At 38.1% G+C, this 14,356-nt stretch overlaps 8 protein-coding genes across 8 annotated transcripts; 4 read left to right on the top strand and 4 right to left on the bottom strand.

Annotated features, from left to right (window-relative positions):
- Positions 1 to 43: 43 nt before the first annotated feature.
- DLT1 (Dlt1p) lies at positions 44 to 1,072 on the top strand (the record flags this gene model as incomplete). The annotated part of the gene is made up of 1 exon (NM_001182627.1): positions 44 to 1,072. The coding sequence occupies one exon, from the start codon at positions 44 to 46 to the stop codon at positions 1,070 to 1,072; it is 1,029 nt and encodes a 342-aa protein (NP_013845.1).
- A 314-nt stretch (positions 1,073 to 1,386) lies between these two features.
- On the bottom strand, positions 1,387 to 4,294 carry STO1 (Sto1p; the record flags this gene model as incomplete). The annotated part of the gene is made up of 2 exons (NM_001182626.1): positions 1,387 to 3,947; positions 4,270 to 4,294. The coding sequence occupies 2 exons, from the start codon at positions 4,292 to 4,294 to the stop codon at positions 1,387 to 1,389; spliced, it is 2,586 nt and encodes an 861-aa protein (NP_013844.2).
- A 251-nt stretch (positions 4,295 to 4,545) lies between these two features.
- EPO1 (Epo1p) lies at positions 4,546 to 7,377 on the bottom strand (the record flags this gene model as incomplete). The annotated part of the gene is made up of 1 exon (NM_001182625.1): positions 4,546 to 7,377. One exon carries the CDS (start codon positions 7,375 to 7,377, stop codon positions 4,546 to 4,548), a length of 2,832 nt encoding a protein of 943 aa, NP_013843.1.
- A 494-nt stretch (positions 7,378 to 7,871) lies between these two features.
- Positions 7,872 to 8,240, bottom strand: PKR1 (Pkr1p; the record flags this gene model as incomplete). Its single annotated transcript, NM_001182624.1, has 1 exon — positions 7,872 to 8,240. One exon carries the CDS (start codon positions 8,238 to 8,240, stop codon positions 7,872 to 7,874), a length of 369 nt encoding a protein of 122 aa, NP_013842.1.
- A 2,023-nt stretch (positions 8,241 to 10,263) lies between these two features.
- On the bottom strand, positions 10,264 to 10,518 carry NCW1 (Ncw1p; the record flags this gene model as incomplete). The annotated part of the gene is made up of 1 exon (NM_001184445.1): positions 10,264 to 10,518. One exon carries the CDS (start codon positions 10,516 to 10,518, stop codon positions 10,264 to 10,266), a length of 255 nt encoding a protein of 84 aa, NP_061493.1.
- A 239-nt stretch (positions 10,519 to 10,757) lies between these two features.
- Positions 10,758 to 11,132, top strand: YMR122C (uncharacterized protein; the record flags this gene model as incomplete). The annotated part of the gene is made up of 1 exon (NM_001348867.1): positions 10,758 to 11,132. One exon carries the CDS (start codon positions 10,758 to 10,760, stop codon positions 11,130 to 11,132), a length of 375 nt encoding a protein of 124 aa, NP_001335807.1.
- A 352-nt stretch (positions 11,133 to 11,484) lies between these two features.
- Positions 11,485 to 12,099, top strand: RPL15B (60S ribosomal protein eL15 RPL15B; the record flags this gene model as incomplete). The annotated part of the gene is made up of 1 exon (NM_001182622.1): positions 11,485 to 12,099. The coding sequence occupies one exon, from the start codon at positions 11,485 to 11,487 to the stop codon at positions 12,097 to 12,099; it is 615 nt and encodes a 204-aa protein (NP_013840.1).
- A 453-nt stretch (positions 12,100 to 12,552) lies between these two features.
- Positions 12,553 to 14,331, top strand: ADE17 (bifunctional phosphoribosylaminoimidazolecarboxamide formyltransferase/IMP cyclohydrolase ADE17; the record flags this gene model as incomplete). Its single annotated transcript, NM_001182621.1, has 1 exon — positions 12,553 to 14,331. One exon carries the CDS (start codon positions 12,553 to 12,555, stop codon positions 14,329 to 14,331), a length of 1,779 nt encoding a protein of 592 aa, NP_013839.1.
- Between the last annotated feature and the right edge of the window lie 25 nt (positions 14,332 to 14,356).

Raw genomic sequence — 14,356 nt, 5'->3', positions numbered from 1 at the left:
CCTGATACTATCTATAGACACGAGTGTCCATACTTAGCAGTAGATGTCCGGATTCGCAAAACTCAAGTCGTGGTTATACAAAGCTTCCCTTTTCGTTTCTTTGATACTTTTGATTGGGTTTTCAGTTGTTTTACCCATAGATTCCATTGCACAAGCTTCTAAATCAGAAAACAATGCCTTTAATACGTTCATTGTTGTAGGCGCTTTAGTTGTCTTTGGCGTTTTTTGTATCTTTATTATTATTGGAAGAATGCTATTTCATAAGAGTTGTTTAAAAGATATACCAAGAAGATATATTCCGATCACACCTGCTGATCTCCCGCATCGTTCTAGTAGGGAAGCAGTACTGCAGAACATGGAAAGATCTAAAGAATTAACAATTCTTCTCAAAAAACCTAAAGACCCTGTTATTCACGACGGACTTGAGCCCCCGAGGAGATGTGACTACCCATTAGATGAAAAGTTATTTCCAGAATACCTAAACTATGCTGATTGTATAAAAAGTTTAACAGATAGACTGAAATACCATGGATTGTTTCTGAACAATTTAGATGTTAGAATGAATCTAGAAGATACGTTTGCCGACGTGGTGAACTCACAATTTGTTAATCACAACGCCAATAAAATTCAGTTAGAAAAGGCGAAGGAGTTTATCGATTTATATGAAACAATTAGATTTTCAGGGAAGGACGTTACTAGAGACCAGTTCATAAAGTTTGTTAAGTTTTGTCTCTATTTCGGTGAAGTGTCATTAACAAGAGACACTTCATTTGCAAATTTACATAATTTTAGATTAAATGGCAGTTCAAATAACATTGGAAGAACTGAATCAAAATATTCAATAAACCCATTTGATGAAAACGAATACGCGCAGGATGATATGCATTACTTTCCCGAACCGCCTACACATTTGGTTAGAGAAAGTAGCATAAGTACTGTCGCAAGGCATGTTTCATCAGGTGTAGATCTGACTAATTCTGAAGAACATCCTTTGGATACGGATTCTGATTGTAACGCCCTTCGTCTCAAACTTTCCAAAGCGGATAGTTATAGAAGTGTAATTCGTCATTAGAAACTCTGATCAATAGCATAGTGTAACATAGTGTAGCATACCATTCAGGTTGTATTATATACGCAACAACAATAAAATATTAATTTAATTATTGCGATGACAATTAAGTAAAGATGATTGAAGAAAACAATACTAACAAATTTTGAAGCATTTGTATTTACTTAATTTTAAATTTATTATTATAGGTACAGTTTCAATAATATATTTATATAAAGCTGATATTTTATATATAGGAAAATTACGCTAGGTATGTAACATTGATTAAAAATTAAAAAGCGGAGTGATAACGAATGTAGTCCATCCTCCGAATCTTTTTAAACTTCCTTTGTTTCTTGAATCCAATTCGAAATTGTTCTCCTAGTGGATTCGTGTGGAATAGCGTTATCAATGTTGGCAATGAATTTGTCTGCTAACTCACGATATTCGTGGGAATACCTTCTTAATATACTTTTAATAAACCCAATCACTGTAAAATATTTCCATTTCAAATCCAGTTTATCATCTTCAATATCGTCGATGTCCATTTCCCCGTTGACTTTAGGTATCTCAATATCTTCATCAGCATTGACATCTAGTAAGTCTATAGTACTGTTGGCGATGGTACATAATCTTTCGAAAACGAACTCAAAATTATTTCCACTTTCGTTCTCTTCCGAGATTTGTTGAGATAAATTTCTAAAGACCGCTTCAATTGCTGTAGCTTCAATCAAACCATTATTCTTCAAACCAGTTTCGTTAAATATAAATGTAAAAATGGTTCTGGAAGTAAGTAAACCTGCATATTTGAATGCATCTGCTACTAAGAAACCTGTCTGAGGGTTGGCGTTCCAAAATGTTAGGACGGCTTCAATTATGATATACTCTTTTGTCTCGATATCCAATTCAATCTTCGCAAATATGGTTTTGAGATCTTCTTTTAAATCATTAATATATTTATTAGCATGTGATAAAGATCTACTACCAGAGTCTGTAACGGCCTGGACTAACAATATGATAACAAATCTGTTAAAGTCGGAAATTATGGAACCATACTCATTCTTTAACTCACCTAGAATACTTTCTAATTCAGTAACTTCCCTAGAATTGTTTGCTTTGTGGGTATAATCTAAAATTTTACGGACTGTGTTTTCCATAGGTACACCTTCTTGTCTAAAATATAGATCATTTTTTCTAACGGAATCTTCTTCTACCGTATAACCGGTGAATAATGATTGATAGTAGTTAATCAGTTGATCTCTTGGAATGTAAGAAGTATCCAAATATTTCGTGAATTCTTGTGGTAGGCTGTCCTCTACTTCTGAAAAGTTAGAGGTCAATCGTAGTTCTTTTTGAATCAAATTTTTAGCAAAATTTACCTTTGGATTATAAAAATACTTGCCAAATTTGATCGAATCGTCTTCCCATTCATTCCACTTCCAAGAAAAATTAAAGTTGCTCATTTGAATTGAAAACCAGTCCAAATATCTTAATTTTAGTTCAAAATCTAATGAATCCAAATGACTATAAAAAAACCTAAAGGCTCTACCAAAGACAGGAGCAATTGCTTTTGGAGAATTTTGACAAATATCCACCAATAAAGTGTAAAAGTATGCAAAAGGCTGGGAAACACTAGGTAATTTAAAAATAAGTCCCAAAATGGTTTCAATAGCCAAATCTTCTATCTTAAATGTAGGAGCCAATGGGTTCTCTTCATAAGTGGCAATTAATTGGGCAATAGATTCACCAGGTTCTGTAAATATACCTGCTTTGAAAAAAAGATCCAAAGTTATCACTTGTCTAGCTACTTCCTTTCTATTGAATTCTAAACTTTCCACCAGATCAATAATGATATCGTTGAATAATTGACCAGCATAAGTGCTGATTGGTACAACTGTTTCGAAATTACCAGCGGAGTTTGGCAAGTAAACATGAAAAGCATACCTTGGTGTCTTCCACATGCTATCAACTGAACCAAAGTTTTTATTCAAGCGCACGAAAGACTTTAGATCATCTACTGATGGAAGGGTTAAAGCGTCATTGAACCCTTCATCACCGGTTTGGGGAGTTAATAAATGATTCCAATCAGGAAATAATTCATTCAGCTGTTCCAAGTTATTGATTAGCGCCTTCTTGACGTTTGGTAATACGACTCGGACAAGTTCTACCATTTCATATGGAGGTTCACCATTGTATTCTCTTAATAGGTTTATATCCGTTGTTTTAACTAGATAGTTTTGTTCAACGTATGCAAGTAACTCCTCCACTTTTGTCCTCAAACCGTCATTATTCCTATTAAAAAAGAACAAATACGGGATATTTAATAATGTATTGGTGTAAATTGCTTCAGATAAAGGAACTCTGTTACCTGGATCCAGATTGTTTAATTCGATACTCAATTCAAATAAGCTCTTGTAGATATTGATTAGTTCATCAACTAAAAACATGGGCGATAGAATGGATAAAAATCTCAGGATTAACTTGATCTTGTTCCATGGCCCAGTTTCATTTGACGTACTCTTGAATTCATCATTATATGTTTGCTTGCACCATTTTTGTAATTCTTCGAAGAAGTAATTGATAATACTCTTTCCGGCAACATTATTTTTCGAATTAACAACCATGGTTAAGAGAGCGATAGCAGCTTGCTTCTGTGGTTGCTCCACAACAACAGCGTTTAAAGTGCTCAGTAAAGCATTATTAAAGTAGTCCTCATGGCCATACTCATTCATTATAGCTTCACTCAAGAATTTGATATCATCTTCAAAAGCTTTAACAGATTCACCAATAGTGCGAATATCGGGCATCATTTCTTTACACAGTTGTACAACAGGTGGGATTCTCTGTCTTTTAGGCATGCGAGGCCTAAAATCACGGTAATTTTCATCTTCATCGAAGTCTAACGGTAAAATCATATGCAAGGTAGTCAAAGTTGGGTATGTTAGTAATTTGAATGAAACTGAATAATTGAGTTTTTGTAAAACCAAGCTAACCTAATAATCCTAGGAATGTAAAACAAAGTAAAGATGGAGAGTAAAATAAGAGAGGTTACTTGCCGTTATGTATTCTACGTGTACCGTTTCTCCACTTCTCTGTGCCACAAAAGTACACTTTTCTGTCACACCGTACTAACTGACAAAAAATGGAAATACCATCCTAATTGGTCTTGATATACACACTCTAGAACGAAACTTCTGGAAAACATTGGTTTTAAAACATACCTCCTCTTCTTTTTCTATTAAACATCTTAAATATATTTAAAATGCAATTGTAGCCCCAAACGCGTATACCAAAGTCGTTTTGATTAGCAATATACCTTCTGTCCTTCCTTTTTTACCCATTATACACTTTCACCTGTTGCTGAGTGTGAATTATATTTTTTTCAACTTTTTCAAGAACAATCTGAAAAAGCATCTTCTACGTGTAAAGTGATTTTATACTTACGTAGTATGATTTTGGTGCACTAAGCGATATATACAATAAAATACATCATTCATCTACTGTAAACGTCCTTTAAGCATTTCAATTTCTGAATCTCTCTCATCAATAAGTTTATTCAAGTTTTCAATTCTTCCTACTAGTTCCATAGAACTTGGTTTGGTGCCATTTTCTTGGAGTAATAACTGCTCCTCCGCAATGAATCTCTTTAATCTCTCGTCATTTAATTGCTGGATCAATTGCACAATTTTACTGGATTTTTTTCTCAGTTCCTTTTCAAAGTCAGAAAAAGACACACTCGAAGAATCGTCAAAAGATGGTGCTGAATTATTGGTTTCATACAGCCGTATTCTTTCTTCTAATTCAGTTTCCCTTTTTATCGATTCTGCTAATTCTGTAGACACCAGTGTCAACTCATTCATTAATTCTTTGTTTTCTGTTATCAAATTCAATTGCTCACCAGATATTGTTATCATCTTTGGCTGAGAGCTATCTTCTCCACTAGTTGATCCGGCGGAAGTTATGTCTCCTCTCCTAGCATATAACGGTTCATACGGTTTGGCTAAAGTATTATCAAAACTGAAGTCTTCTTCTGAAGCATTCATGCCATCCTTATCGTAGCTAACTGGGGCTGATTTTGTTTTGGAGGGTGAACCATCCATATGCGGTACAAAATTATCAGATTCTGAGGCGGAATCAATATTCAACGGCAGCGTATTGGAGATGAACGATCTACGGGAAGAGCTGGACATATGAGAAACTGCTGATAAATGACCATCGCGATTATTTTTTTTATATAGAAAAGTATCATTGTTGATGTTTTCCTGGTTCATGGATATGTTGACATTACTTAGTCTCCTGCCATTGCCATCGGATTCACGTCGCTTAATGGTAGCATCTGAGACATTTCTTTTGGGATCTCTTTCCGGTATGGATTGTAACAAAGAAGCCCTTTTACTAGTATTGAAATCAAAATCGACCTCGTTCGTTGTATTCATTTCGCCATTATCCGAATTTGAGTTATACTTTCCGGGAGAGGGGAATTCTTGTGCGGTCACGTATTCATTGATATCAGTAGAGTTTTCTAGCTTATACATACCTGTTCTGGTATTGATGATTCTTTGCTTGGAGGGAGAATCACTAAATGTGGATGAGAAAGTCGACAAGGACGCTCTATTGGCGACTGCACTTTCACTTTCCAATTTAAGATCTTTTAAACCAGTCTCTAGCGCACTCGCAGGTCTTAAATTTAAATCGTCTGATTCATGTGAAATTTCCTCCTCTTCATTTGCTTCAGTATTTTTCTCAGCTCTTTCCTTTTCTTTTTCTTCTACTAGTGCTTCTCTCTCACGTAAAGATTTTTCCATTTCAGCTAGCTTCCTTTCTTTTTCCTTTAACTCGTTTTGTTGAGGAGTGGATAATTGCAAAACATTCAGTTTTCCCTTGTTTTCAATAGGTTGATCAATGTTCACTTGTTTTTTTAGTGGTGAAGATCCTTGTTTTGTAGAGTTAGGCATTGCTGTAGCATCAGTAGGAGATGACGGAGAGAATGTAGTCAGGGAGTTGTTTTGTACGTTCGGTATTGAATAAGCTGAATTATTCTTTGAGGAAATTGACGATTGACTGATTGGCTGTTTCATGGACACAGCTTTACGATCGTTGTCATTTGGTGACCATGGATTAAACCCTTGGGGAACGTTCTGACTTTGTAGAGACATTGTCCGATAGCCTTCAGACATTGGATGAAGTTGAAGTTGTTGTTGTTGTTGTTGTTGTCTTTGTGATATCTGCTGATGACCTGCGAATGGCCGAGGATTTTGGGGTGAATATCTTGGGCCATTAGTTAATGACAGAGTACGTGGTTGCTGAGGTGGCTGTTGTCCAGAGGGCATTACTGGTGGGGTATTCTGGAATTGACCTGGGTGATTGTTGTAGTTGTTCATCGGTAGCATTCTTTGTTGCTGCGGCTGTCGAAATTGTCCGGGAGGTCCACTCATCAACGAATTTGATCTCGAATAATTAGCGCTCACCATTTTATTCGGTTGAAATCTAGGATGAGGAGTGGGTGCTTGCATTAAAGGATTACCATTCGGGAAACTTTGCAAAGACATTGCTCTCGGAGGCAACGAGGCTAATGTACCATTTTTAGTTTGTTTAGCCATGGCATTCATTGCGGTTTTCCTTTGATTAGTAATGTACTTCCTATACTCAGTATTACTCATATTGCCGCGGTCTTTAGTCACCAATGTTGGAATGATAGGAGTGGAATCACCACCATATCCATATTTGTCACCGCCCTTGTGACCGAAGGTCTGAATGTCATTGAATGTTAGGTCGGAGTTTGCAGAATCATCCAAGATAACCTCATCGTCATCATCACCATCTCCACCACCTCCTGTCCCCTTAGTGTTTTTCTTTGACTTCCCAAATTGATGCTTATGTTTGAAAAAATTGGAAAATGAGCTCTGGGTAAATGAGGAAGCTTTCTTACCATTAACATTATCGCGATTATTGCTTAGTGATGGTTTGGTGAAGTTATGCTGCATGAGGGGAATCTCATTCATATGTGGATTGGAATACTCAAAATTATACTGTTGTTGCTGGCGTTGCTGTTGTGAATAATTCTGCATGGGAATTTGACGTTGTTGAAGTGGCGCTTGTATTGGAGCCTCATTCATGCCATTACGGTAGTATTGCTGCTGCTGCTGCTGCTGCTGCGGCACGGAAGAAGGCTGGATGTTAATATTGCTGTCATTCCCGTTCCTTGAAATAGGTGTTTCATCCCTAATGTCAATATTTCCTATATCATTATTCAAGAGGTTATTTCTCAATTTAACTCTAGCAGAAGACTGACCGTTTCTTGTTGCCATGGTCGATAAACCTGCATCCATTTTGAACTTTTTATAAATAGTCTTTGAGTACTTTTTATCCCACTGCTTTATCGGATCAGGCTGTACCTCTCTGCTCTTTTTGTAGGGTTATTAATAGCTCGGTGAAAATTAATGAAAGAAAGCTCCAAATTTAGCTATAGCCGTAAACTAAAAAAAAAAAAATTAGGAGGGCAGTCACTAAAACAAAAAATCAGAATTCCTATGCAATGTGCTGCTGACACAGTTACTTGAAATGCCTATTTATTCACAATTTGAAGGGTTTGCGATGCTGAAAGAGTTGTTCTATTCAGTCGCACGCGTTAACTCTTTGCATGTGCTTCATTTGTCCATAATTGAGCCCAAAATTTGATTTAAAAAAAAGGAATTTTTGAAAAAAAAAAAATATCAGGGGAGACCCTGAAGCGGACAAAAAAATTTACAATTGCGGACATTTACCCGGAAGCTCTGTGATATACTAATAACAGAGATAATTATGTAGTCAATTATGTATCTGTCTATGCTTTTCTTGACCTAGATTGTGCTTGAGTCCGTCTGGCAGTACTAGTGGATTTCCCGCTTTCTTGCTTGTCTTCGCTGTCTTCCTTGATGGCACTGTCGTCCTTTTTATTGGCATCTTTATCCAGCTCATCATTATCCTTCAATTTGACGTGTGATAATTCGTTTATAAACCAGATAACGGTAATCCATAGTAAAAGTGATATACAGAAAAGAGCATAGAAGTGGATATTCCCGTTTGTGGCATAGATGAGCCAGATGAGGGTCAGTAGTAGTGCAACAAAAGATACGTGTGTGGCGATGATCAGCTGGGGGGAGGTCCCTGGTTCAAATACACTTTCCCACAGTCTAACAAAAAAATTGGCCATTTTGAGAAATTTTCGAAGTTATATCCCTGCGATTTTTGGCACTAATCAATTAGATGGACGTGTTCTTGGATATGACAAAAAGAAAAGACCATCTCTATTTTTCTTCATTTGATTTTCAGTCAAGCAAAAAACGCCGGGTAAACGCAGTCAAAGAAAATTAAAGAACATCTGCTATACCCTACCATGTTCTTAAAATATGAATGCGCTATTCAGGTTCATAGGCAAAGTTTTCACATGTCACTCGCCAAATAAAAATCAAAATTGAAATATATAGGTAAATAGATTGATAAAAAGACGTAATTAATCACCTGTACATCTTCAATTGGAGTTTCTGAGACACCGATATCTAGGACGAAAGAAACAACGGTAAATGATGATACCGTGCTTCGAGCAGACAGGGTCAGTAATCATACCAACAGAAAAATTCTCTTTGGTATAAGTAACGGTGTTACTGCCGGAAATACTCCCGAGAAAAACAGAACCTTCACTGGTTTTAATATTCACCTCAATGTAAGTGATGGTCTGACTTTGCCCTTATAATTAGCAGCAGCAGGAGTGGCGACACCAGAGATTAGGCACTAGTGAGGAGAAGAGATAGTCTGACTGGCCATTTTAGTTAATGGATATATAGTTTCCCATCTATTGAAAGGAGTGGAAACTATAACTGAAAACTGGGTTCTTGAGCAGGAATACTGCTTGTATACTTTTCTTGTATTTCACTGCTTCCTGTCCGATGCGCTAGCACGATGGAGCTCGGCAAAGAAAGACAGAGGAGAGAAACATCCTGAGGATTTTGCTTTGTGCAGAAAAGGTTCCATCCCTGCAATAAGGGTCCTCTTTGCTGCGGAAATTCGAAGAAACGAGATAACCATCCTGGGTTGTAGCGACCTCATCACCACCTAGACCCCTCGGTATGCAGCCAAAATCCATTTGTGTTTGCCTAAGGCACGGAATGGGAAATAAAGTATTTTAGATTGCATACGCATTTTCCCTCTGGGTAGGGAGTTGGTAAAAAAAAAATAGACAGAGTAGATTCGTAATAACTTAAATGGCTAAAGCGTGGGTACATCAGTGCAAACAAATACGATATTACCGTACCAATTGCACACTTCTTGGTAAGAAAAACTGGGAGCACACCTTACCCATAAAAAAGTGCATCGTTATTCCCATGGATAGGAAGAATAAGAATATATCACTCCTGCCTCCAGAATAGTAAATCTGTTTTCTCAGTAAATTATCCCTTTGAAACCTTACTGGATTTGGCTGTCATTGGTCGTAATTGCCCACAATTGAGGTTGCATTCTAAATGTTTCTTCCAATCAAAAATCAGTTAGATAAGTACCTTGGATGCCATTACATCGGGAAGCCCCTTTACTCAGAAGCCCGTTAGTTTCTTGAGTACTCCGATATAATTCCCCTATTTCTACAAATGCTACATAAAAAAATGCTGTGAATAAAGTCGCTAACAACAACTACTTATCGTGACTTGTCTAAAAAAAAAAAAACCTACATTTCAGAGTTAAAATAAATCTAAAGGTGCCACTGGAAAGAGTTATATGCGAGCTCCAGGTTCATATTCAAAAACATGACATCTTACTTTCTCTCGCGGTTGTGACCTCCTTCAATGAATTTGATATTGCTAACCAACAATCATCAATATTTTTGTTTTACCCGTCTTCTCGTTTTCTGAACGTGACACTAGCAATGTCAGACGTTCATTCTCACTTTCTGTCACGTGCTCGCATTGCGAGCAAAAAAAGCCTTACCACCACTCGATTAATCTAATGAGTTGCTGTATTAATAAATAAATTTTTATATTAAAATATATTATAGGAAACATGCAATGGCCCAATTGGCCTAAATATATATAACTCCCACAAGTTCGCCCACCTCTTCATTGGTTTAACTAGGCGTCAACCGCGAGTCCATTATGATATGATTTTTATGTAATTTTTCTGTTAATCAATCGTTCCCTTTGATAGTACAATAAGCAGAAGGAAAAAAAAAGGCTTTTAGAAACTTCTTAAATACCGGTGCCTAGGACGAAAGAAACAGCAGCAAATGCGGCCATGATGATACCGTACTTCGAGGAAACAGGGTTTGCAACCATGCCTGGAGCAGCGTTCTTTGAACTGGAAGTAGTGTTCTTAGCGGCACTGGAACTAGCAGTAGAAGTAGCAGAGACGGAAGAGGCGGCAACGACATTGTTGGAAACTAAGGCACTGTTAGTTTTGATGGAGGAGGAAGCGGAAGCGGAAGTGGAAGTACTGCTGGCCATTTTTATTCAGGTTATTTGCGATTAGGTTGGGGTTTGTGTTTGATGGAGACCTCAGTAATTAACAGTACATTCTGAGAGCGGCAAACAGAATTCTGCCTTAAATTCAGATCGTTTATATACTTTTTTTTCACTTTTTACGCTCGAGACACCATAACCCAAAAATAGATCAAACTAGCCATTGTATTTTTCACCAATATGGCAATGTGATTTCCGCATTAGGCAATACTGTGAAAGACTCTATGCTACGTCAGTTCGGAGGCGTGTTTCGCAATCTTCGCGTTCCAGAACGCACCAACGCGTTGTTATTTGCGCAGCACAAGGGGGACGAGAGACATTCTGGCCAACGTGCATTCGACGGAAGTAAATTTCGGCTGGAGGCTAAGCGCTGCTTTACTGCAATTTGCATCATTACGGTGGCTCGCAGGGATAGATTGGGCGTACTGGTTTGTGGCAAAAACACCGCCTCCACGCTACCTTATTTGCCAGCCAACCGCATATTCAGGTTGCCAAAGGTACAGATCAGGAAAATGTTTCCCATTGGATGCGCAACTTTCCTTAGTAGGGAATATATAATCACTGCATTGCTGGTTTCGTACTGCCATCTTTGCGTTTAAAGTATAACCAAATTAATAAAGCGACTACGCCGCTATCCAAAACAGGCTCCTCCAGCTCCTTTAAGGAAACAAACGTCTTTTTTCTTTACTCTTATTTTTTGCACCGATTGCTAGAATACTTCTCCAATCTCTTCAAATGATGATACAAACATGTAGTCAGTAGAGATGTATCTGTCTTGATGCTCCATATGTCGTTACCCGGAAAACATCTTTCTTGTTCCTTTCGATACTTTTCCACGTTTTCAATTAACCGGAGCCATTGATAATTTCATTCACTCTTGAGAAGTTAGCGGCAATAGTAATCGGCGAAAGCTACCGTAAAGACAGTCACAAATTACCTACCACACAAGCAATGGGAGCCTACAAATATTTAGAAGAATTAGAAAGAAAGAAGCAATCTGATGTTTTGAGATTCTTGCAAAGAGTCAGGGTCTGGGAATACAGACAAAAAAATGTCATTCACAGAGCCGCTAGACCAACTAGACCAGACAAGGCTAGGAGACTAGGCTACAAAGCCAAGCAAGGTTTCGTTATCTACCGTGTCAGGGTTAGACGCGGTAACAGAAAGAGACCTGTTCCAAAGGGTGCTACTTACGGTAAGCCAACTAACCAAGGTGTCAATGAATTGAAATACCAAAGATCCTTGAGAGCTACCGCTGAAGAAAGAGTTGGCCGTCGTGCTGCTAACTTGAGAGTCTTGAACTCCTACTGGGTCAACCAAGACTCTACTTACAAGTACTTCGAAGTTATATTGGTTGATCCTCAACACAAGGCTATCAGAAGAGATGCTCGGTACAACTGGATCTGCAATCCCGTCCATAAGCATCGTGAAGCTAGAGGCTTGACTGCCACCGGTAAGAAATCCAGGGGTATCAACAAGGGACACAAATTCAACAACACCAAGGCCGGCAGAAGAAAGACCTGGAAAAGACAAAATACTCTGTCGTTATGGAGGTATAGAAAATGAAATAGTTAGAACCGTATATAGATCAATAATAATGCACTATGAACATTTTTTCAACCTGATTACTTCATCGTTCCTTTTCTTCGACTTATTTTTTTTTTATTATTCTTCGCTCTTTGGCAGCATACGCAATTTGAATTTGCAGTTTTTGACTCTTTTTTCCTTAGCGGAACGAACAATATTAATCATGCCAACTAAGTCATTGCAGAAGTCAACTTATCATTTATAAAGAAGATCCTACCCTACAATGTGTGTACCCTGATGTGCCCAGAAATGAATTGACTCCTCTCATAACTTGTTAATATTCGGATGTGCATATCACGTTCGGATCTATGTATATAAATGTACGCTCGTTTTAACCTTTAGTGTAGTACCTAAAATCTTTCTTACCAGCAACTAATAGCCCTTGAAGTAGTTTTGCTAGCTTGGACATCAAAGCACATATCACCATCAAATATGGCCAATTACACAAAAACCGCAATCCTATCCGTCTATGACAAGACAGGTCTACTTGATTTAGCCAGAGGCCTCATCGAGAAGAACGTTCGTATTCTCGCCTCCGGTGGTACTGCTCGTATGATTCGTGACGCTGGTTTTCCAATCGAAGACGTTTCTGCTATCACACATGCCCCAGAAATGTTGGGAGGTAGAGTGAAAACTTTACATCCTGCCGTTCATGGTGGTATCCTTGCTAGGGACATCGATAGCGATGAGAAAGACTTGAAGGAACAGCACATTGAAAAAGTCGATTATGTCGTTTGTAACCTATACCCATTCAAAGAAACTGTTGCTAAGGTGGGTGTGACTATTCCAGAAGCAGTAGAAGAAATTGATATTGGTGGTGTTACTCTATTAAGAGCAGCTGCTAAGAACCATGCTAGAGTCACTATTTTATCTGATCCAAAGGACTACTCCGAATTTTTAAGTGAATTATCCAGTAATGGTGAAATCTCTCAAGATTTGAGAAACAGATTGGCATTAAAGGCTTTCGAACACACTGCCGATTATGATGCTGCAATTTCAGATTTCTTCAGGAAACAATACTCTGAAGGTCAAGCTCAAATTACTCTACGTTATGGTGCCAATCCACACCAAAAGCCGGCTCAAGCTTACGTCAGTCAACAAGACAGTTTACCTTTCAAAGTCCTATGTGGTTCACCAGGTTACATTAATTTGTTGGATGCTCTAAATTCCTGGCCCCTGGTTAAGGAATTATCCGCCTCGTTGAATTTACCAGCAGCAGCATCGTTCAAGCATGTATCACCAGCTGGTGCCGCTGTGGGTATCCCATTGTCTGATGTTGAAAAGCAAGTTTATTTTGTTGCCGACATTGAAAACTTATCTCCCCTGGCATGTGCCTATGCTAGGGCCCGTGGTGCTGATAGAATGTCTTCCTTTGGTGATTGGATTGCTCTTTCCAACATAGTTGATGTTCCAACAGCTAAGATCATATCTAGAGAAGTTTCTGATGGTGTTATTGCCCCAGGTTATGAGCCTGAGGCGTTGGCCATTCTATCCAAGAAGAAGGGAGGTAAGTACTGCATATTACAAATTGATCCAAACTATGTTCCAGAAGCTGTCGAAAGAAGACAAGTATACGGTGTGACTTTGGAACAAAAGAGAAACGATGCCATAATCAATCAATCAACTTTCAAAGAAATTGTTTCTCAAAATAAAAATCTCACTGAACAAGCCATAATTGATTTAACGGTTGCCACCATTGCTATTAAATATACTCAATCTAATTCCGTATGTTATGCTAGAAATGGTATGGTTGTCGGATTGGGTGCAGGTCAACAATCTAGAATCCATTGTACAAGATTAGCTGGTGATAAGGCTGATAATTGGTGGTTCAGACAACACCCTAGAGTTTTGGAGATTAAATGGGCTAAAGGCGTCAAGAGACCAGAAAAATCTAATGCTATCGATTTATTCGTAACCGGCCAAATTCCAACAGAAGAACCAGAATTGTCTGAATACCAATCGAAGTTCGAGGAGATTCCAAAACCATTTACTCCAGAAGAAAGAAAGGAATGGTTGAGTAAATTAACCAACGTTTCTTTGTCATCGGATGCATTTTTCCCATTCCCAGACAATGTTTACAGAGCAGTTAAATCCGGTGTCAAATACATTGCCGCTCCATCTGGTTCTGTCATGGACAAGGTTGTATTTTCAGCTGCCGATTCATTCGATTTGGTTTACGTAGAGAACCCAATCCGTTTGTTCCACCATTAGATGGCATGAGTTCAGAGTCAATATG

Source organism: Saccharomyces cerevisiae, chromosome XIII (assembly GCF_000146045.2).
Source record: "Saccharomyces cerevisiae S288C chromosome XIII, complete sequence".
NCBI classification, from domain to species: domain Eukaryota; kingdom Fungi; phylum Ascomycota; class Saccharomycetes; order Saccharomycetales; family Saccharomycetaceae; genus Saccharomyces; species Saccharomyces cerevisiae.
This window is presented reverse-complemented; position numbering and strand designations above follow the sequence as displayed.